The 24,926-nt window shown below is 34.0% G+C and overlaps 1 protein-coding gene across 4 annotated transcripts in view; it reads left to right on the top strand.

The window, feature by feature from the left end:
* Positions 1–24,926, top strand: part of KCNH7 (potassium voltage-gated channel subfamily H member 7) — a 462,003-nt gene that overhangs the window by 316,125 nt on the left and 120,952 nt on the right. For 3 of the 4 annotated variants that reach the window (XM_032286559.1, XM_032286561.1, XM_032286558.1), the window contains exons 5-6: positions 5,091–5,111; positions 13,103–13,317. In XM_032286559.1, coding sequence (XP_032142450.1) covers positions 5,091–5,111; positions 13,103–13,317 — 236 coding nt within the window. The remainder of the gene's footprint in view (positions 1–5,090; positions 5,112–13,102; positions 13,318–24,926) is intronic. The other variant, XM_032286560.1, reaches the window with a different exon arrangement.

Below are 24,926 nucleotides of genomic sequence, written 5' to 3'. Positions count from 1 at the left end.
ATTAATTTTGCTGCATTTAGCAAATGATCATGCCCTGGGAAGAAAGAATTGTATGCCATCAGAGGGCTCGTTCATTGACCAGCGATTTCTAAAGGGAGCAGCATAGGAACTGTGATGTACTGAGTGATGAGAAAGGCATAAGCTGACAGGGGTGCAAGATAGGTAGGAAGAAGGGGAAAAATTTGAAGGGAAAAAAATCCTGAAAATCCTGATCTCAACGAAAACCAAATTGAAAAGCAAATCAGAATTTATTTATCCCTGGCCTCTTTGTATTCACATTCTTATATGAGCCAGTAGTGAAATTAAAGATACTTAAAAAGCAATGACAGAAGCAATTCATCATGAACATGGTAATTTATAACATTGGTTAAATACTTACTATATCTGAAGCAATGTAAGTACTTAACACACATTAAGTCTCATTTTACTCTCATAACAAACCCAAATTAGGAATCATTTTAAGCCCTATTTAATAAATGAGGAAATGGAGGCTCAGATATGTTAAATAAATAACTAGACCAAGATTACAGAGCTGGTCAGTGTGAGAGCCTGGCTTCAAACTCAGGACTGCCTGTCTCCATAGTCTACAATCAAATCTATGCAGTCTTTTTCCTTCCTCACTCCTGCACCTCCGTGAAACCTTGCCATACGTGATTTTTGTTGAATCTCTTGCCTTTTCCTGGCATGGGTACATCAGACCCACTTTTCAGACTCCCATAGATTTGAATTCTTGAGAGACTTTCTATCCAGGCTGCTGGTAGTTTTGTCTTTAAAACATTAATTCTTAGTATGGGGTATTAGGCACTTTGTCAGTTTATCACACTTATTTTTCCAGCCTCATTTCTAGCCCCAGCTAGACTCCCTTCCCTACTACATATTCTATTCTACAACTGCACAGATATAATTTGCCTTTTCTCAAAAATGTAACATGTGTTTTCTTGCTTCACTACTTCGTTATGCCTGGAATACTCTTCCCCAGGTTGTCTTTCCTTACACTACTACCCACTGGCAGGGACCCACTTTCCCCTTCCCAAACCAGAAGAATTAAATCATTTCACACTCGGGTGTACAAACCAATACTTACATATAGTGCAGCATGGATTACATTTTGTATTTATTGTATAGTATATGTCTGTCATTCTTTTCAGATATGTAAGCAAACAATTATGTTGCTGTGAGCTCCTCCAGCATAGGCACTCTGGCACAGTGAGCTCTGCAGCCTTAGTACCTAGCACAATCGTCTACTTCACGGCAGTTACTCAATAACTATTGGTGTAACATTGAGAAGACCAGGTGACATTGAGAGGACTGTGCTCATGAATTTTGTTTCAAAATCATGCAGATCAGAAAATAATGAGTTACCTACTCTATCATACTCTGAAGCTAAACTGAGGTCTTAGGAGTAAATCATGTAGAGGATCTTTATCTAAAGGGTACCATGAAGTAGAGAAGGCAGAAGAGGTGAAAGAAAGAGTTGGCAGGAAAAAGTTCAAAGAAAGACAAATCAGTATCTCAAAAACAGATACAAGAGCAAATTAGCATATCCATTTTAATATGTGGGCCAAAGAGAGGGGAAAATGAAAATACAAGGCCAATTCCCAAGTTGGATAGTCATCTAAGGCCCTATTCCATTTAGAAATGGCAGGTTCAATATTTCCTGACACAATGAAACGACTAGAATTTGATCTTTGATCAGTGAGTCCTGTGGCTGAACAGCAATGATAAATTCAATGTGGTAATTCAAATGATCAGCATATATTCAAGCTAGTTTAGTTAGTGTAGTCACTTTTAGCAATCATACTGACTTTCCAGAAATTGCCCTTTTAGAGATTCCCTAGAGAGATCCTGACTTATAACAGTAGTATAATAAAATTAAAAAAAAAAATTTGAAAATCAAACTGATACATAATTAGTGCATTGTACAGACAGCCTGTGTTGGACAGTGGTGCTGAGTAGTTTAGATTATATTTCGTGATTTAGCTTCATTGTTTTCAATTTATATGATCTCCATTTAGTGCACAGTTACTGATACAATTATGAGAAAGAATGATTTAATATTTTTGGATTTCTCAGTACAGGTACTATACATAAACATTTGGTGCTAAGATCATACTCGATTTTTCTCCCTCACCCAAAGTAAGCTATTTTCAGGAACTGTATTACTTTCTTACAGATTATGCTATAGTCAACATGTGACTATAGATTGATAAATTCAGACTGTATTTTAGAGCAATTTTATAGCAAATTTTAGAGCAATCTTTACAGGAGTTTTAACTACAAAATCACTGATTAGCAAAAAGGAAACTACACTTCTTAAGACTTCATAATTTCGTATATTTTAGAAATTGAGCCATTGATATGGAAAGATGGAAAACTTTTAGAACTGATTTTAGTTTTATGAATTCATGTAACTGATTAACAGGTGAAATCATGCACAAGATTTCAAATGCAGATTGTGGTCTCCTCATTCAAATAAAAAAAGTTCTCCTGTATAGGCTATTTTTACAGAACTTTAAATATTTTGCAGATATATTAATGCATAATATTTTACCTTATCCTTTCATTTAATCCACATTGTCAAGTACCTTAGAACCATACTTTTCAAATCATCTTTGATAAAGAACCAGAATTTTGTTATCTAACTCATCACTGACCAATACATTTGTGAATGCAATAAAAATATACTACTAGAAAAATGAAATATAAAAAAGACATAAAATATAAACGCCAATTTTTTTCTTATTAGATTAATCAGAAATGAAATTACTCTGTCAAACTGCTACCAAAGGTTCTAAATATTTACTCCAATTTCTTTACTTACATTGTCATGGAGGAATAACAAGCAGATCTCAACTAGGTGCACAAGCCACACTCTGCCTTGGAAGGTCAAAGCAGTAATAACTATATAATATAATGTTTTGTTAGTTTTCTTGGGATTGGTAAATCTTTACATAGAATTTTCAGGTTTAACGAATACAATTATAATTTATAACTGCTTGCAAGCAGTTGATATTTTACTAATGGTTTTTGGACCCAGCTTTCTGATAGAGACTTTCATTCTGGGTAATCAAGATCCCTTCCACTATCTCTACTTGTTTTTTTTGTGATTCTCTCAAAGAAGAAAGGGAGTTGTAATCTAAGACCACAATTTTATTTGCATGTCTTTGTCCAATGCAATATCAGCTAGCAATGCAATATACCACACTCTTAGAACTACTTCATTTGTGAGCTTTGAAATTATTATGATATATCTCAAGATTTTAAATGGGTACAGTGTTAGCATACATACCAACAAAATGCTGAATAGATTTTTCAAATATTGGATATATTTGAATGGTTTTGATATGACAGTGACATTTATTTTAAGCTTGTGTGTTTCATAGCTAGTGATGCATATTTTGTTAGTAGCAAGTATGTAACATTTAGATTGTTGATCCCAAATAAACATGAAAATATTTACCTCAGATTTTAAGAGCCCATTTTATTACAAATAAAATTTTTAAAATTCTACTTATTACACTGAATTCATTGTGACAACATAAATAAAAAAGTTTATATTTTTTAAACAGTCTAATCTTTCATTTACTTCTTGCAATTATTTTTGCCTAAGAATGACTCTTTGAGTTATATTTGTTGTTTTCAAACTATACATTGAAGAACATTTGGAGGAGGGAAGTTAATAAAATTGTGATTAATGATGTAAGTTGGAGCCAGGCACAGTGGAGTCAGGCAGAGTGACATGGTTGTAGTCCCAGCTACAAAGGAGGCTGAGGCATGAGGATACTTGAGCCCAGGAGTTCGTTTATCCAGAGAGATATAGCCAGACCTTGTCCCAAAGGGAAAAAAGGAAGGAGAGAAAGAAGGAAGGAAGGAAGGAAGGAAGGAGGGAGGGAGGGAGGGAAGAAGAAGGGGGGGAGGGAGGAAAGGAAGGAAGAAAGGAAGAAAGAAAGGAAGGAAGGAAGGAAGGAAGGAAGGAAGGAAGGAAGGAAGGAAGGAGGGAAGGAAGAAAGGAAAGGAAGGAAGGGAAAGAAAAGGAAACTGTTGGCAGGGTGCAATTTAAAGTATATGGTAGAATCATCAAAGTCAGAATTTGACATTACAAATCTCTAAACCATTGTAGAAAGTTTTCACATATTAATACTTAAGAAGTTATATCCCCAAATTGGAGAAAACATTTGCAAGCTTAATAAAATTTAATGTAAATATTCACTCCAAAATCTTCATTACATTTTTCAAGCTCTGGTTTTGAAAACTATTAACAATGTTTAAGTGTCTGCCTCTAAGATTTTTCACAAAGCCATTAAAATTCTAAATTAGGCTCATGCCTGTAATCCCAGCACTCTGAGAGGCAGAAGTGGGCGGATCACCTGAGGTTGGGAGTTCAAGGATCAGCCTGACCAACATGGAGAAACCCCGTCCCTACTAAAAATACAAAATTAGCTGGGAGTGGAGGTGCATGCCTGCGGTCCCAGCTACTCAGGAGGCTGAGGCAAGAGAATCACTTGAACCCAGGAGGCGGACGTGGCAGTGAGCTGAGATCATGCCATTGCACTCCAATCTGGTCAACAAGAGCAAAACTCCGTCTCAAAATAAAAATAAAAATAAAAAAAAGAAAAGGAAACTGTTATCTTAGAAACATTTTTCTTATTAACATACTAGGTTAAAGTATATGCAAAAAAGTACTAAATATGCATAATGTGGAGTCTTCCTTTGAGTATATTCTAAGTAACAGTAGAGGAGACACTAAAATTCACTGTTGACAAGGTTGAAAGTTTTTGTCACAACTTTAGGCAGCTGGGGAAGTCTATTTCTAAACTGTCGTAATTATAAAATCTGTACTTTGGAATCCATTTAAATTGAGATAAATGCTTCATATATTTAAATAAGAATGTATATTATGACGGATATTCTTTTTAGTATATGCATGTTACTTGGTTGAATAGTACACAATGTTAATTTCAATTGAAGAGAAATTTTCCATCATATTCTGACTTCTCTGATTGTTTTTACACAGGTAATTCAGTGTATATAATATAATTTTAGTCTTCTTTTTGTATTTCTCTTTTTTTATCCTTATGTGCTCAAAACAGACAATGGTCGCAATGTCAAAGGTAATGTACAAACTCAATTTTCACCATCTGATGCTCAACGTGCCCCTTTACTTGGCATGTTAACTTGCCTGCTGTATGCCGCCCTTAGCTAGTTGGGTGCCTGGTGGAGACATCGTGGCTTGATTTTGCTAGAGACATTGTTACTTCTCTGCTGTGTCACCAAAATGATTATGAGCTCCTTTTGCCTGCAAGAATTATAAGGCTAGGTTGACAACAAATACTTCCTAAATATTTAAATCATTTGGAAAGAAACAAATATCGAGCAAAATATATTCCAATGTGACAGAGGCACAAAAGCCTATTTCAGGAAAACAAAAATTTTGAGTGCAAGATTAAATAAGATAAGCAAAGTGCTCCATGACAGCATCACTTCACTTGTTCCTCTTTTGTTTCCTTAAAACTAGTTTCACGTTCCTGGATGGCAGGGGGTATGGTTTTAAGCTTACTGTAGTAGTAAACTACACATGCATGATAGTCATTTTCTATTTTTCTCTATTATATTTTAATCATTTTTAACTGTGTTCTATATTAGTCTGAAATCACTGGCATGACCTACAACTACCACAGGGTTATGTTTAACTGGGAATACTCTGCATAAATTTGGATTGGGCTAAAAATTTGAAATTCACTTCTGTTTTCTACTATATCATAGTAGATACAAGGGTTACAGAATATAATAACCATATGATCATCATCAAATTGAAAACCGTTGGGACTTGGTCTTTCAGCAAAGGCCATGCATGCTGCTGTGGGTGTGCAAATGGTGATAGTGACTTATTTTGTGCATGTGTGTTGCATGAACGCGTCTCCACCAGTAATGATCATTACTTAGAATTCACTGTTTTGGCCACTCTCTCCTTTATGTCACTGGTACACCGACTACTGTGAAATTTTGTATATTGATTTCTCAATTGCTTCCCTAAAATAAATCAGAGTTGGTGATGGTTATGTATTAATGGTACTAGGAACCAAAGATGTTTGGTCAGCAGCCTAGGGAAATTTAAAAATCAGGGAAATTGTCTCAAAAAAAAAAAAAATCAGGGAAATTATGGCAGTATCTCCCCAAAACCCACCCCAATTTTATTTTGTAAGAATTTTAAAAAGGGTCTATGAAGGTTGACCCTAATAGTGAAATGGGATTTCACCTACATCATTCTTCTTTTTTTTTTTTTTTTGGCCTGTCCACTGTGATTTCTAAAACTGTGCAAATTACTGTCGACTGTGTGTGGTGGTTTGCGTTGATATAATTCAGAATGTAACCTCAGGAAGCAGGATACAGATAGTCTTGCCAATTGGCTTTAGGATTTAACAGTTAGCAGTAAATTAGTAGGCATTAATTAATTTTCAGATGATTTTTACATGTAGAGATAAATGAATCTGATTTTTTTTCAATAAATAGAAAATTGGAGTTGTTTAACTTTTTCAACTATTAGTTTACATATATGTTATATATATATAGATACAGTTATTTCATTTTAGTGTCATAATAATTTTAGTGTCAAAATAATTCATTTACTCTCCAATCCTTTTATCTCAACTCTCTCATTTTTAATAGGAGTAGTATTTGAATACGGATATTCTTTATTTATTACATAGATTTCAGATTGCACATCAATTTTACAATCATGATTTAAAGTATATGGTAAAATCATCAAAGCCAGAATTTGGCATTACAAATCTCTAAACTATAGTAGAAAGTTTTCATATATTAATACTTAAGAAGTTATATCCCCATATAGGAGAACACATTTGCAAACAATAAAATTTAATGTAAATATTCACTCCAAAGTCTTCATTACACTTTTCAAGCTCTGGTTTTGAAAACTACTAACAATGTTTAAGTGCCTGCCTCGAAGATTTTTCACAAAGCCATTATTACTGCTAATTAGTTACAGGACCCTATATTAAGCATGAATTTTAAATTTTTTGACTTTGCTTCTATATCAGATCTAAATAAGACTAAAAAATGCAGGTTTCTACACTGCTTTGTGTACAAAATGCAAAATTATAATTATTTTAATATCTAATTCAACCAAAAAAACCCACTTATTTACCATAATAAAATAAATAATTTAGGAATGTGTTGGTAATGTCTTCAAGATCGTCTGGTTTATTCATGTCAGGTGAGGCGGTGGCTAAATCCCTTGCACAGGTGGTACATTTATCCCTGGAGGAGGCCATTCTTTAACTTTCTCGGGAAGTCTATGTTAGTGCCTGCTACACAAAGAGATAACCTAAATCCTCCTTTCTAATATGTATTTTGCCCCTGCATCTATTTCTACTGGACAGAAATAATAGCTGACTACTACTAATCCTGATGCAATATCACAGTAAAAAGACAGCAAATTGGTACTCAATCTTATTTCTAAAACTAATTTTCACTTAATCTTCTTTCTTAGGATCTATTTTGTTTCCCTTTAATAAATTTCCGTAGCATTCATATTCCTTAAGCTAACACTTCAAAGTTCTTCGTTAAAAGTCTAATCCATTGTCAAAGAGTGGAAAAGCAATTTCAAATAAATTGCACATTCTGCATATACATATGTATGTATTACAATTTTTTCACAATTTCTCTAATATGTGAGAGAGGTACCTAATCCTACCTCCATCGTTCATATATTAATTTTTACCTCAAACGTAGTGGCTTTTGTCTATTTTGCTTTCCAAGTCATCAATAAAACCCTACGTCACTTTCTGTACTTCATAAATAAGTCATGATACAATTTTGCCCCCTTAATGCTTCCACCTCCTTGTTATCTCAAGTAACCCAGCTTCCCTCTAACACTGGAGTGTTCCATTTCCAGTTTATCTATGAATCTGTCATATGACTCTGAAGTAAAACTATTTTCAAGGTTCGTTACAGCTTTTACCACCTCTCTAGCCTATATGACGCATAAACGAAATAAATTAATCTAATATAACTTGTTTCTTATAGGTTATATTGACTGTTACCCAGTGTCTTCTCATTTGATAAGAATTTGCAAATTGATTTTCCATGAAAATAGTTTTCTCCTGCAAATAATATGTCATGCACTGAAACAATGTGAAGAAAAATAATTTGATGATTACCTCTTATGTATCTTTCTAAGTGCTAAACTAGTTTCCTTATATTTACTGACAGTGTTCTTTTACAAAGTTTAATTATTAAACACCGCATTTGCATCTTCTTTCACGTTAAGTCAATTCAGCAATTTGAGTTTTATTAAACTTTAGCTAAAAATAAACTCAGTGCCCTACGAAAAATTGTACAAATACCTGATGATTTAAAAACAACCCTTGTTTGGTTTCCTTCTTTCCGATCACATTTGGCCCTCAAAAATGACTTTTTTAAGCAGCATTATTGTTTTTTAAATCTATCAGATGCTCTTAGCTATATTTCCAGCACCATCTAAAAGAAAAATATATTCTCCATTAGCATCTCATAACTCATGATAAATTTAAATAGCCTCCTCATACAAATTTTAAATATTTTTAATCTAAAATTCTTCCCAATTGTGGCTTTAGCTTCTAGCTTTATTTCTAAATGTAAGTATTTCTTTGTAGCTGGAAACTGGCCTACTTTAAGTTTGATCAGACACTTGAAATATATTATAGCACTGTCCAGCTGTTGGTTTAGTCTACTTGGTCACCTGTTTTCCACCTTCTCCTAATATATTGAAAAATGTAATCTGGTCATCCATCTTATAAATGCTTCTCTTAAGAACATCAAGTCCTCTGTGCTCTTAAATTTTACATTACTTTCTACTGAATCTCTTATTTCCCTCTATTTCTGCCCATTCATTTCCTTTAAATTTATTTACTTTGTTTTTCAGGTTATTCTCCTTTCTTTCATTAGAATCCTAAATCCCATCTGTTCATGATCACTCTCAGTGAGGCTGCCTTTCACCTTTAAATCCTCAACCAAGGCCTCTCTGAATATAGACTTAGGAGGTAGGAAACCATGTATTCTGGTCCTTTATTCTTCTTCTTTTTTGGCCTCATATTCTGTCCGCTTAGGTTTACAATTGGTGAAATAGGGATATTGTTAATATATACCTTAATTAAAATGTTGAATTTTTTTTTCATGTGCATTTAGATGGGCTTAGAGGAACCTAAGCCAACACTGATCATCTTGCAGACTCTAGAAGACTTCTTCATTTAAACATCTGCTTTAAAATCAGTGGAAAGAAGCATAATTATCTTTTTTATACAGCATTAAAAAAATTTTAAATGCCTTTTCTAAGTAGCAAGCACAAGTTAGTTTAAGTAATATTTTAAGTTTTGCTGAATTAATTAAAATGTATATTAAAAGAAAATCTGGATTAACTCTTTAAGACTAAGCCAAAAAAAAAAAAAAAATAGAGTACCAGTTTAGCAAATAAGAGAAGCTCAAGTAGTGAATGCAATGAAGTTGCAAATTCTGAAGCCAAATCTGAGTACGGCATTTTATCAACCAGTTTCTCAGTCATATCAGATCCAGTGTCTCTTTCTCTCTACAAATATTTTGTTATACTTATTTTGCTATCCTGAAATGGAACTCTAAGATAATTTAACCTAGTTCTAAAATATCAACATGATTCCCTAACTGTAATATATGGGAGAAATAAAAGAAAAGCAGTTTATAATAAAATATTTATTTCAATGTTAGTGTTCAAATATAACTACACTAAGAAACATAATGCAATAATCAGACATATGAAGAAAAAATCAGACATATGGTTTTAAAAGCAATAAGTACATGAGAAAACATTCATACAGGTACCAGGTAAAATGGTACAGCAGGAGTATGGATGGACAGCATAAACAAAACCATCATTGGAGTCAAGAACTAGATCAGACTTATTTATATACAAATTTTTAAAACGGGAAGTAACTAAAATTGAATTATGATTAATATACCAATACAAACTGAAGAGAAAATAATGATCATGGTATTCTCACAAGTGATCTAGCTCTTGCTTTTAATAGTAGTGTTAAAATGAAACATTATGTGATATAATGCAATAGTAGTGAATTCCACAGAAGAAAGAAATCCCACTAGATGTCAGGACATATATTCATCCTCTAATACATAAAAAGGATCCTGTAAACATGTTTTGTTATATAATGAGAAACAGAAGATGGAATGGAAAATGAAATGGCAATTAAGACATTATAGAGAAGTTGTGGCAGATCTCCAGGGAGTTTTGAGAATGAAATTGAAAACCAACATGCAACCCAAAGACAAATAAATAATTTCAAGTATATCTTTTTTAAGACATAGTTTTCTTTTCATTGTTCCATATCATTTTACATATATAGGAGGATATTTATATGAAATATTTTTGAAGGAACTTTTATTAGTGTGATTTTGGTAATTCTCTGCAAATTTAATAATATTTGGTTCCAACACTGATAAAGAAGACTCAAATCTCTTAGCTTACATACTTACAAATGACAGATCCAAACACAGATTGTAATCTAAACTCTGAAATTTTGTATTAGCCACTCAAATGTCATAAGGAGTGTAGCTCAAAGTGGCATAATTTTCCAAAATGGTAAACAATTTCTGATAAAGTTCTGAATAAAACAATATATATTCTTACCTCTACATGGAAGTTGTAGCTCTAGAAATTTCAATTTATATTAACCTCATGTAAAAAGTACATTGTGGTATTTTATATGTGAAGTAGTTCATTTTAAAGTTCAGTTTATGAATAAACAGGCTTTTCACCTACATGAATGCCCTTGAGACATGTAAGGCAATTCTTTAAGGCAGGAGAATTGTGACACTGAAATTATTTCATAATTGTGACTAAAAATGCCCCCACGAATCTCCCCTAGAGTGAAATACTACCACAGTTGAAATCACACGCTTATATAAGTGCAGCCCATTCAGTGGAGTTTATTGGAACTGGTCACAAGGGCAATTAAAGTAGACACACAGTGTCTTTCTATTAACATCATAGAATCTGTGATGACATCGATGATCCATGATTTTAGCCCAAATTTTAAGCAACTCTGTGGACAGTTTACTATGGAAATGCAGCATAGGGAAGGATGATGCAGAAAGAGAATGTAAAGATGAGCTTAAGGATTTTGAATACAATTTAACTATATATTTGAGCTCTGTTACCTATAATCTCTTAATAGTATCCCTGTTAGTTAAATAACCTAAGGAGTGAAAATATGACATTAAAATCAGTGAAAAGATAATATCTAAGAAACCTAAAATCCTAGCATAATTTACAAATTATAACTATTAAGATATAAAACCTAGAACTCAACTATAGAAAGTTGCAGAAAGGGAAACACTATCCTGGTGTGTATTACAATAAAATAAATTAGTGATGTGGGCTGGAGACATCTAAAAAGACCTGAAGAATAGAGTTTCTGTCAGAGAAATATCTGAAGGTTAGATTAATTTGTTGCCACTATTAGCTTTTATTTCTATCTTTGTATAAATAGAAAAGAGAGTAAGGTTCTATATGTAAATGAGAACATATAAGGCAATAAATGCCTGGAGAGCTCATAACATTTTTCTTCTAGATGGACTTGGTCATTATTGTGGATAAGACTCAGGGAGTCAACAGAAATGCAACTCAAGCAACGTAGTATTTGTTAAATACATGAAAATTTCTTAAGATTACTTTAAACTTTTATAATAAAAAAGTGTGGACTTTAATAAACAAGTATAGTGTGATTTTCCCCCATAGTGACTATAAACAAAATGATGGGCATTGCTTTTTTAGTATTGTATCTGACCTGAGTTGATTGATTGTTGTCCAAAGGCAAATTCTTTTAAGTCTAATTTTAAAGCATTTATACCTTGCTTGATGCTTGAAATACACTTCAATCCTGAAAATGGGTTCACTTCATTTTGAACAAAGAAAAAAATAATAGAAGGCAAAATATGCTGCCTAACAAGTTTATTGATGCAGCTTGTATGTTTTAACCGCTTCCTGGGGCACAAAAATAGGGAGCTCATGATTTTTATAAAATTCTCCCTGATGTTAATTTTTAAGAGCTAAATAACAGCATATCTAATATTGCTAATTACACAAGATACTTCTCAGAAAATTTCCTGATTCTTCATAAGCATCAGACAACAGAGTCGTCCCAAAGAAAGATATAGGTAGCCAGTCTACTTCCTCAACAAGGAAACCAGGAGTCCTGCCACCTTGCCAAGTTATCTTTGTTGGAAAGATTTCGAGAAGTAACTAGGTACTGTCAGTTCCAGATATGCCCTATTACCTAGCTGTGGTCACTTCTATTGTAAGTTATGTTTGCCAGAGCATTCTTCTTGTGTGGTTTTTATAGCACCTTTTATTTTTCTCAGAAAGTGGTCCTCTTAAATATAAGTGAAAGATAAAAAAGATCTAAAAATACCATATATGATCCTAGAATTTTTAATAGAGTACACACATGCACACAAAAATGGCCTTTCACCCTCCCCAGCTTTATCTGTAATTCCTTTATCTGAGTTTAACTCTTTTAGAAGCTCTATGGAGCATCTCATATAGGTAGTGGAAACATGAAAAACCTAGATGGCTTGTCACTCCTCAGTGACACAGAGAGGGGAGTAATACAGATTGGAGCAGGGTAAACAGCCCATTTGGGAAATTTCATGGGCAATGTGACTTTAACCATAGCTCAGTCCTTCCTCAAATAATTCTCAAATTACAAAATGAAATTTTTAAACAACTTAAAAGGTAGAATTTGACCAATAACAGAGAGTGTAGTTTTTTCTTTTATTCCAACCTTTAATGAAAGAAGCTAATTAACAGCTAGATCTGCCATTTACTCTCTGGGTGCACAACTAGAACCCAGTCTTATTCTCAGATACTCACATGCCACTCCACGTGGCCCAAGGTGACCCTAAGCCCCGAGTCCAGGTATAAGCTGGCTGCATTTAGCACACTCAAATCAGGATCATATTGGTCATGAATCATTAGCAGGGCATTCAGAACTGCCTCTTTCTTCTACATCTTCTTATATTACTCTTACAAATACTTTCCTTTTTTTTTTTTTAGGGCCCTTTAATCATATCAAGTCAAGCCTCCTGGGATCCACATCGGATTCAAACCTCAACAAATACAGCACCATTAACAAGATTCCACAGCTCACTCTGAATTTTTCAGATGTCAAGACTGAGAAAAAGAATTCATCTCCACCTTCTTCAGATAAAACCATTATTGCACCCAAGGTTAAAGATCGAACACACAATGTGACAGAGAAAGTGACCCAGGTAGGACGCAATTTTCTTATCAATTTCAACTATTTTACAGGTTGTTTTCTGCACCATAAAACATATTATTTTTCTTATAAATGACTATCAGTAGAGGTAAGACATTTATTTGTACTCCTATGTATCTTGAGATGTTGGGCAACTCTTTAACAGATTAATAAAGCAATATACTATGATTTTGTCTATTACAAGACTAAGTAACATGGCTAACATAATGTGGTTGCTCCTACGTTTATAGAGGTGGTTAACCTGCTATTCATCATGTTTGGACACTTATTGTTTGGCTGCCAACTCTCATATTATTATAGCATGGTTTTTTTTAATATAATGGATGTGTCTATTGAAGCTTAGGGGACTAATTAGGATTTTCTCTGAACTATGGTTTCCTTTTTGCACTTACTCTACTAAAAAGAGTCAGATCTAAGTCAGTTAACCTGGGGAAAAGAGCTGTCTGAGATGATGAAAAGTCAGTGAAACAACAGATTTTGTTGGAATAATACCTTACTGTTTTCAAATAAATACTGAAACTTGAACTAGCATAAAAAGCTATGTCTAGCAGGAGTACTGCTTCAGAGAGTAGATAGAAATGATTTCTACTTATTATACCAATATACCAACCTAAGCAGCACCTAGCTTTTGCTTACAGTGCACTTACATTGCTAGGAATTCATGACTCTAAAATTAGTCAAGCAAGCAGTTCTTTTATGAACAATTTACTCAATATATTTGCTTAGCAAATCTTTGCATAAACTCTCTGCAATATATAGCCAAGCTTGCCTCCGTTCTCTATCCCAAGCATTCAAGTTTTTGAATTAATGAAGTTTTTCTGTAATTGTAATCACTACAAACAACACTATAGTACCGTTTGAGATAACCTCTTATGTGTGAGCTGAAACAGCTATGAAAAGACCATGAGCAAGTTATAAATAGACCTGCGCTGTCTATATTTATTTGAGATGAGAACTTACACATGCCATTCTTGAGAGCTTCTTTTCTATGCATTTTATATTTATGTAGTAATGAGGCTTTCTATTCTTGGCATTTCACTTAACTTACATTTAGTAACAGTTTACTGTTATACACATTGCATTAACATCCCTTTGTATTTTCCTTTCATCTGTTTTTACTTTAAAAGTTCTATTATTTATAGATTCCTACCATTATATGAATATATAGAAATCAAGAGACTTAAGAGAAGACAGAAGAAAAGTTGGAAATATTAGGGTCAGGGCCCTAAAAGTGCATAAGGGAATCAAATTCAAAGAGAAGCACAGCATGGCAGCGGGGACTGTGGCGAACTGTGGACTGCAGGCCTCATCTCAAGCATACAGCTGATACACAGCTCTAGCTAATTGTGGTTAGGCAGAAATACTTGACCAATCAATGAATGTTTGCAAATCTTTCCATTTTAAAAGAGACGCTGGAAATGCAGAATTTAAGATAGCTTCATTTCTTAAAGTTGACAAACTAAAAAATACTTTGAACTTTTTTAGGCCAAACAAAACACATCTTAAAGCCTGTGGGCAGCTATGTGTGATCTCAGCAAGTTTTAGATGTGCTTCGTCCACCACAAAGGCCACTCTATCCTGCCACGTTCAGCAGATCCACTGTGCCAGAAGAACGTGATACACGCATAGATCTGAGAAGCACCTGCTGTAGGGGCTTTCCCAGATAGTGGGACAGAAAGCATATATATATAAATATCAATAATGAAATGCATGATAATAAAGAATATTAGGGAGAAAGTTATTATTCTATAAGGGAAGAATTTACAGGGAGGAAAAAGAGACAGGATTAAACACTTAAGCCAGATCTAGAAGGTCACATCAAACTGCATAGTCAGTAAATTTCAAGAGCATAAATCAGAGTCAAACTGGATTGCTTTTTTATTTCAGTCATTTATTGTAGGTCATCAATGCAAGCAGCATTTATTGTGTGACATTAAGGCAAATTTCAGGACTGGGAAAACTTATTTATCAGAGTTGATATAAGAATTAAATAGAAATGTGGAAAGTGTTCATCATGCTACTAAGTATATAACAAGCAATGTCAGGTCATTATTATGTTTATTAACATTCTTCTATGATTCCCCTGCTCTCCTCGCCATCTCTGAAGGATCTCTTTATCCCTACATCATGAGGGCCTAGTAGAACCCTGGCAGAATGGAGTTCATCAAATGTTTGCTGAATCAAAGAGTGTATAAATTGATGGAAGAGTTAGCCAAGGGAAGGGATAAGAATTCCAGGTAGAAAAAAACATAACAACAAAGTTATGAAGGCATTAAAGCCCATATGTCTTTTTAGAACAAGTGGTCTTCCGAGCCAGTGACAGGGTAGTCTGGACAATTTAACTTCAAAATAATCCTTTTGTACCTTTTCACATAAATGTCTTGGGGGTCTGAGTAAAATGTTAACAGCTTCCATCAGAAGCTTTGCATGTTTTCTGGTCTCATGCTTTATCTTTAAAAGCCCTCTGACTTTCACATTTAGCTTTGTAATATAACAATGTTTTAACATTTAAAAATATTTTAAAATATTGCTATAGAACTAATGTTTGCATCTCCATCAAAATTTACACGTTGAACCATAATCACCAGGGTGATGGCATTTGGAGGCGGGACCTTTGAAAATAGGTCATGAGTACAGTGCTCTCATGAATGGGATTAGTGTCCTTATAAAAGAGGCCCCAGAGAGCTCTTTGGCCCCCTTCTGCACTGTGAGGTTGCAATGAAAAGATGAAGGTTATCTAACAAGGAAGCAGGCTCTCAACCAGGCACTAAATGGGCTGGCAACTTGATCTTGGACTTCACAGCCTCCAGAATTGTGGACAATACATTTCTCTTGTTTGTAAGCTACCAAGTTGATAAGTATTTTATTTTAGCAGCCCAAATGAACTAAGATGACTACTTACCACTGAGTGACCCTGAAGCCCACTAAAAAACTCCAGAGTTTTCCTAAAGCTTCTTATACTTTCCGCAAATTGTGAAGTATCCCCTCCTACTTTCCAAAGTACCCCAATTGGAGAGGTATGATGCAGGTGAAAGACTTTTTCAAAGTGCTGGAAGATCATAATTTTGATCATATTTTATATAAGTTCACTTTTTTTTTACACTGTAAAAAATACAATGAATGGAGGGAAATTTTGGAGGCAGGTAAAATACTTAAGTTGCTATGGTCCTTGCTAGAAATAATAAGGGACTGAGTAAAGGCTGTGACCACAAACTGGGAAAAAAGGCATCAGTAGGAATGCTTTATCTTCTTTGTACGTGCCCCCTTTAGCTCTCAGTAACAAACCTTCCAAGCATCCACATGTCAAACCAAACAATGTAGAGACCAAATATCAAGAACTTCCTCCTGCAGGCATAGCCTCTTGAAATTTTATTTAAGTACTTGAAAGCAGAGCTCTTCAATAAATCATTTTTAGGATTATATACTTTATTTTGTGTTTGTGAAATTTCCTAATTACAGCTATCTTTAATATTTCCATATTCACTACTTTTAACATCAGTTGTCCTCTAGTCACCAAAAACAACTTGTTAATAACTAAAACACTTTACTTGTCATTTTTATTTCTTTTTTAGGCCTGCATGGAGATTCTTGTCAGGAAATTTTCAATATATTTACTGCAGGCAGACAGCAGTATTTTCTTAATCAAATGTTCTTGCTTATTTTATTCGCATAATAGATTTGTATGATATTCTTTCTTTAAAAGAAGTCAAGATTTTGTTTATAGATTATTCAACAATAAATTTAAACACTTCAGTGCACAAAGAATAGAGCAGTCATCAAGAGACAAAGGCATAGATGTTGTTCTGTCTCACCACTTGAATCTTATCTCTATTATGTTAAATTAGAATTAGGCAATCAGTTATTGGCCTCCTCAGCTAGAGTGACCTTCAATGTAGGGACTATGTGATCATTCATGCATTCACTCATTTGTTTGTTGTTCATTTGAGTGTTTGTTTATTCATTCAAAAGCATTTATTGATATACATTATATATTATATTATATTATATATACACTATATATTATATACAATATATTACATATTATGTGTATATATAATATATTATATATGTATTATATATAATATATAATATATAATATATTATATACAATATATATAATATATTAGATATATATTATATGCATATATTATGTGTATTATATATAATATATAATGTATATCAATATGTGTATTATATATAATACATAATATATATCAATATGTATATTATATATGATGCATAATATATATCAATATATAATATATACACACACAGTGCCAGGTGCTGGGAATTCAGAGTTAAAAGGCAAATCTCTGCCTTTGAATCTTGAAGAAGACAGACAAGTACAGTACCTTGGCATTATCATGCAATGTAAAGTATTTTTCTATGGGTAAACACAGAGTGTGCAGACAGTGCTGAGAGAGGAAACTTTACCTGCATTGGGAGTTTGGGATACTGTTTGGAGAATATAAACTCTTAAGTGAGTTTTGGAGCTGAGAAGTTTCCAAGATAAGGAATAAAAATCTGAAGTGAAACATACGTGGGATCTCTATGTACCAAAGAATGAATGAAGCATGAGGTGTTTGTATGATTAGTACCTAGTATAATTACATGACATATGGTAGCATTGTAAAAGATTCAAAAATAAACCACAGAGGGTATTGGGTTGAATGAGGCAAGAGTAAGTCTGCAGTCGAAAATCTCCAAAGCAAAATGCCTTCTTTCTGAAAACTTTTGTTAGGCAAGACTCCAGTTCTTCCTGTTATTTGGGATCCATAGACCCCTTTGACCTTATTAATCTTCTGGAATGCATCATGTCATATTTCATTATGCCATATGTCATCTGACCTTCTTTATTTATTTGGAGAAAAGAGAATATAATTCTCAGAAGATGTGTGTGTGTTTTTTCCTTCACTACAGTCCAGCCAGTACAGGCTGATGTGCAGTAGTGTACATCTCAGGGAGGCAAGCCCTTGGCTGGCTGTTTCTACCAAATTCCAATGGAGTGGTGGACAGTTAACAATGAATTGTAAGAAAAGTTGGGCGGAGAACAAAGGTAAGGTCTCCTTTTACCAAGCAATTGCACTTCTCAATTGAAGATCAAATTATTGGCTATATTTGCCCTGTTTTAATAAAAGTGAACCACAATTTTGCACTCTTTTATGATTTTGTTATTCTTGAGGCTAGTTTAGTTTGGATGTTGTGCTAATTTTTAGAATTAAATGTATCATTTTGTTGTCATGTTCAGCTTTGACAAGTTTTATATTAGACCACTCTTCCTGAATAAGAGTATCAGAATAGTTTATGAAGATGGGACTGTGGATTTCAAATCTTTATTGGCCAGCCATATGAGACTGTTTCAGTCAGTACCATAACAGAATGCAAGTAACAGAAATCCAACTCAAACCACTTTAAGCAAAAAATGAAAAGAAAAGGGAAGTTTTTTGGGCCAAATTACCGAAAGGTACAGAGAAAGATCTGCTTTGGGGCGGGCTGCATTCATTTTTGTATAACTTGTGACAATTATTCCCTTTCTTCTGTGTTGATTGCACTCCCCATCTAATAGCAGAAAGTTCCTCAGACTCTCCTGTCTCACCCAGTGCTCACAGTTAGTAATTTGGGGAGACCTTCTCTCTTCCAGTGTCCATATTATCCCAGAAAAAGACAACTCTCATTGACCAACTTGGGCCCTATATTCATCCTTGTGGTGGAAGAAGTGTAGCCCTTGACTGACAGTCACACCAGAAAAATGTAGTGGGAGAAACAAGCCTGTAAAGCAAGAGAATCAAACAACAGTGGCCCATTGCAGAGATGAAGATAGGAATTCAAACAAACAGCATTAACCACACACATGCACACACCCCTTCTCTATACACACACACACACACACACACACACACACACACACACACACACACACACAGAGTCCACATTGGGTGATGGGTAGATTCTAGAAACAAAGAAATATAAAATCTAGTATAGATACTCAAGACATTATAAATTACTTGGGAAAACACTACATAACAGTATATAGCATTTACACATGCTAATTTAATAAATGCTTCACAGCCATATTATGAAAGTAATGATAGTTTACATTTCCTTTAAACTTAGTATTGGTCAAACTGTTACCACATAGTTCTTTCAGTTGGCCTTTATTGCTAACAGGAATGTCTGGTGAATTCAGTGGAAACCCATTTTGAGATAATGAGAAAATAAGATGTATGAAGGGACCTTAATGAGCCAGAAGATTTTAATCTACAGAACAGATAAGAAAAAATATACTATTAATCCACAAGTAGAATTTTCCTATAGCTCTACTAAGGAAAGTACTTAAGAAAATTAGTTCAGATTTAATCACAAAATAGCTTAGGTCACAAAGAAGTTTCTGAATATTAAAAAGGCCATATAATCTTTAAGTCTATGTAGAACTTTAGAGCCAAAATAGATTCCCAAGATTTAGGATTCATGTAAGTATATTATTGTCATGAAAGTAGAATTATGGTAACTTTAATAATTTCTGACATTGATTGAGTATTTAATATGTGCCAGGCTCAGTGGTAAATGGTTTAGTGGATTATCAATTTTAATTTATATGACAGGGCTGTGAGATAGTGCTATTATTACCATCTGCATTTCATAGAGGAGAAATTAGAGAGACGAAGCAACTTGCTTAGGTCACATAGTAAATGATAGAAGTAGCCTTCAAACCAAGGTAATCTGATTCTGAAAGTGAAGTTCTCAGTCTCTAAAATATATCCTCTTTATGATTCTGTTCTGTTTTCCCATTTGTCCCCTAAATCTCCTCAGGAGTTACTATGGCAGTTGGACACATTTGTAACATTTGACTGTGACACCCACTGTTCCAATCTGAATGGTTAGTAGGAACTAATCGGAGAAGTGAGTTCACAAAAATAGGAAAGAAAAAGTGGCAGATTTTCTCCAAAGCTCCTCAAACTCTTCAAAAAGCCTGCAAAGCTATCATTTCCATGGACGTTCATTTCCAGCACAGTCTCTTGTTTAAATTTACATCCCATCTACTTTATGTGGAGTTCAGATTAGAATAATGGGATGGGAATTTTTTTGGTCGTATGCTGCTCAGTTACAGTAAAAGCAAAACCACTCTGATATTACTGACTTAAAGAAGAGCTGAAAGATTATGGCCTCTTACTTTATTGAACTTTGTTCATTGTGAACAGGTTCATTATCTCTTCATTGTGATTCAGTTTCTCTCAATTTATATTTATTTTTGATAGAAATCCAGAGCAAGTATTTATGATTTAGTGCATTTTTAGGAATGTAGGCTGACTTGTAATCAAAAAATTTTAATGAAGAAATAATGTTGATGTTTTCTTATTAGCTAATGTTTAAAATTATTTAGTATCTCAGGCTTAAGAGTACAAAGTTTCTCCCATTTAAATATTAACCAGGACTAACCCTTCTGAGATCAGATGTGATTGAATGTACTTTGGGTGGTATGCCCATAGATATTAGTACAAAATATTTAACGTGTTCTGTAGTTTCCTTCAAATTGGATAAATTTAGTCTGAAATTTCTTCAATGACAGGATTTGAAATGCCTTTCAGATACAACAAACTAAAAGTGGTTGTATATATAGCAATACTTTTCCATAATAATTTCATGGTTTAAAAATTATACTTAATTAAAAAGGCAAATTATCAACAATTATTTTTATGAAGACTCACTGATTCTTCACTCTTGAAATTAATAAAAACAAAATTCACAATACTGATGCAGGACTTTTTGCTCCTTAGCTCAGCTAGGACTGGATTCTTGTCTCATGACCAGGAAGAAGTAGGCACACGGATACTCAAAGAATGAGTGGAGTAGAATTTATTAAGCAAAAGAAAAGCTCTTAGCAAAGAGAGAGGGGTTCTGAAAGCAGGTTCTCAGTTTCCCCCATTTTCAATTGAATACAAAGGCTTCTATAGATCCAAGCTAATGGGGCTGGGTTCCCTATTTCTATAAGATGTGAATTCCGGGTGGCTCCACGCTATCCAATTAGACCACTGCAGCCATGCTTAGGCAAGCCCCCTATGCAAGTTCCCTTATCTGCACAAAACATCTTGTGTAGGCACTTGTAGGGCTGGTCAGAGGTTCTCTAGGGACTGTTTCCTTACTGTCTGCCTAAAGAAAGCTGGCTAATTCCTTTCATTCCCTTCTTCAGGAGTGGAGACCCCTATTGCTATTGGGGAAAGTAGACAATGACCATTCTAAACTGCTTCCTGCTGACAGGGAGTTCTGTTTTTGTAAAAGTGACAGTTAGGGCTCCTCCTGAGGTCTGTTTAAGGGTCACTAGAAGAATGGCACATCCATGCATGGTTTCATTTGCATTGACATTTGAAGTTCAATGGCCTTTTAGCGAGAAGAAAGAATTTGGGTAATCAGAAGACACAAATCAAAATGAAACTGGGGAATAAGTACAGTTGAACAATTCCAAGACTGCCAACATGCCCAAATAACTGTGGCTATAGTTATCCCTGCTACGATTTGGGTATATGAGGCTTGGCTTTGGTTAGCTCTCTTGGTCTTATTTTCCCAAACAAAGAAACCTCCAGGTTATGGGTACCCTATTTATTTCTATCACTTGGCGGGATTTGCAGGATAATTCCCCAGAACTAGAATAATGATCTAGATTTTTACATTACCCAGCCCTTTTGTTTCTTCTGAGCTGCAGCTGGATATCGCTGGTTGGGTCACAGGAATAAGCAGGGTTAGTCTAACATGTAGGCAAAAACTTAAAAACAGCTGATGAGATTAGAATGGAATCACAAGTGTATAAGTTTGGAAACATAACTTTTCTGTTTCCAGTCCTCATTTTTGTCAAAAATAAATCATGAAAGGACTGAATTATTTGTAAAATAAACACCAGTCTTATACTTGGCTTGATTATCTGCATAAAGTGCAGCAAGAATAGTTTTATTTCACATAGGCATTTAAATTGGCTTTGATAGAACTCTGTCCTACAAGGAATCTCAGATAAGACCTTTTAAAGCCTAGTCCAGCCATGGGTTTGTACTCTGAAATACCTATGAGTTGGGCAAATTCCTCTCTTCTTGAGGTCCTCAGAACATAGGGCTCCTGGGCCTGTTGGAAAGTGACATTCTTTACTCACCACAGGTTAGGAACCCTGTATGAGAACTGCGTAGACAAAGAATGATGCCAGTGTTCCTAAGGAGTTTTAATTGGTTCTGCAGGTCAAGCTTGATTTCTTAAAGGGATGTACATCTTTCCAATCAAAGCCTTGGTAAAACAACCAGTTTCTCCAATTGTGACCTATTGCAGAAAGAAAATGGATTCTTATTGCACTAATGCAAATAACTATATTGCCGTAAGTTAAAAATACTCACAAATAGTTTCCAAATTCTGAAAAAGCCAGGCAGAAAGAAACAAATATGCTCCAAATTTTGTTCACAGGAACGTACCTTACTCAATTATCAAAGGCTGTAAATAGCTCAAAATAAGTTTCCTTGATTCTGAAAACAAAACAAGGATCAGCAACATTTTAAGTAAAAAGTTAAAAGATTATTTCAGTTTTCCATTAGTTCAGTCCATCCAGTTAACTCTTGATCTGCTTGATATTCATGAGCATTTCAGCTTTTCATGAGTCTCATATGTTTCCCTCTATTCCCATCTCACAATCTCCAAAGATATCAGAAACTTGTATTTAAGAGCTCCTGTCCAAGTCCTATAGCTGATTATAAACCATTTTTTTACAAAGGATCAAAGCAAGACAACAATTGTCTATCAGTGACAAAATATCCAGGATAGTTATAGTCAAAAACATGATTGACAAATAAATTTTGTTTTTTCTGTGGTTTACAAAGGCTTAATATAATAACCTTTATTATGATTGATAGCATATACTCACACATTAGAATTTTAGACATCCCCTACAATTTTGAAACATATACTGATATTGTTCACTAAAATATAATCTAAAGAAGATTAAACATCAGTTTGGAAATCCCACATAACTAAACGTGTCAAACAATCCTGATTACCTCGCTTTTGCATGCTCCAGGGGCCCTCTCTAGCATCTAAAAGTTAGGGGCCAGGAAAAACAACCTTGAAACTGAAGTTTGATTTTGTGAAGCCTGCCAAACAGGGTAAAGTTTCAAAGCACTTGATATTATGAAATAGAATTCCCAATTACCCTAAATTATTTATTTAGCCAAAATAATGACTCAAAAATTTTAAGAAAGGCAAAAACCTTTCATTATTCTTTACTATTACATGAAAATCTTGTTCAAGAGAGAGAAAGCCAAATGCATTAGTCTACTATTAATATCAACCCCAAATTTTAAATAAAACCTTATAGATAATTCTGTCTATAGAATTATCTGGTTAAGAGTATAGAGTCTTAACCAGATTGACTATGAGGTAAGATTCTTGTAAACCTTTTATAACCCTTTACAAATCTTTGTTAAATAACAGATCAGTACCTTAAGAACACCTTGTTGTGCCTTTATTTCAATACACAATTTATGGAAAAACTATATAATACCTTTTTGAAGTTAGTCAATATGTTCACACACATAATTTCTTTTGCAAGATTATTTTTTACAAATCTTCCACCGTTTGTTTAAACCTTCAGGTTTATCTTACCTATTTCAAAACAATCCTTTAACCCTCGGCAAAAATTTACATTCTCATGCTTTCTTATAATCTTTTACTAAAAATTCATTTTACTGTCCTTACACAAATTGCATATAAACCTATTTTCAGTAGTCTCAATTACATGGTTATGATGGCAACTGTTAGCAATTTTTAATTTTAGTGCAAAACCTGGTAGGTTATTGTCATTATGTTCTAGGCACAGATTAGGTCTCTTTCCACCATAGTTAAGGATGTGGTTAATTCTGTATGTCCCCAGGCCTTACCAAATCATAAAGCAGGCAAGTCAAGCAGTTCTCAAATGCCAAAGAAGCAGCTTATAACCTTAAAACATTTAGCAAACCTAGTATCTGATCTGCATAATTTAGACTACATATTTACATTTTGAAGACATTGGTATTTTACCAATAACACTTAAGACTTATTTTTTTAAAGATTAAAGTCACATGAACCCAAAGGCATTATAGATTTTATTTTTCCTTCAAAACATATTTGATCTAAGCACTTATTTGCCAATTAACTGGAGTTCTTTTTTAATATAACCATCACACATTTAACACATATATGATTACACAGACAAAAGAAGATCCAATAGTTGTAAGATTTTTTATTTGCCTAGCTCCTAATTGGATTATTGGCCTCAGGGTATAGCTCTCCAAGAAGCAGGGCTAGTAAAACATGTAGTTTCCATGGCCAAAAAAAAAAAACAGACATAGGTGAAAGACAAAGACAAATTCTGAGAGAGACCAATTTACTTTTAATTCCTGGGGTTCCATGAGGAAAACAAAGATATTTTTCCCGAAATGGAGTCCATGGCACCTCCTCTGTTTTTCCTTAGGAGTCCCAGGCAATCAGAAGTTATCTTAGGGCCTCTGATGTGTGCATTAAGAGTGCCAAGGCAAAGTGGTGAAAAGTAATTCAGTTGACTGAGGAAAAAAAACCTTTTCCAAAAAAAAAAAAAAA

The sequence above is a fragment of the Sapajus apella genome, unplaced genomic scaffold, assembly GCF_009761245.1.
Source record: "Sapajus apella isolate SASKATOON/1434 unplaced genomic scaffold, GSC_monkey_1.0 scaffold18, whole genome shotgun sequence".
Classification (NCBI taxonomy): Eukaryota; Metazoa; Chordata; class Mammalia; order Primates; family Cebidae; genus Sapajus; species Sapajus apella.
This window is presented reverse-complemented; position numbering and strand designations above follow the sequence as displayed.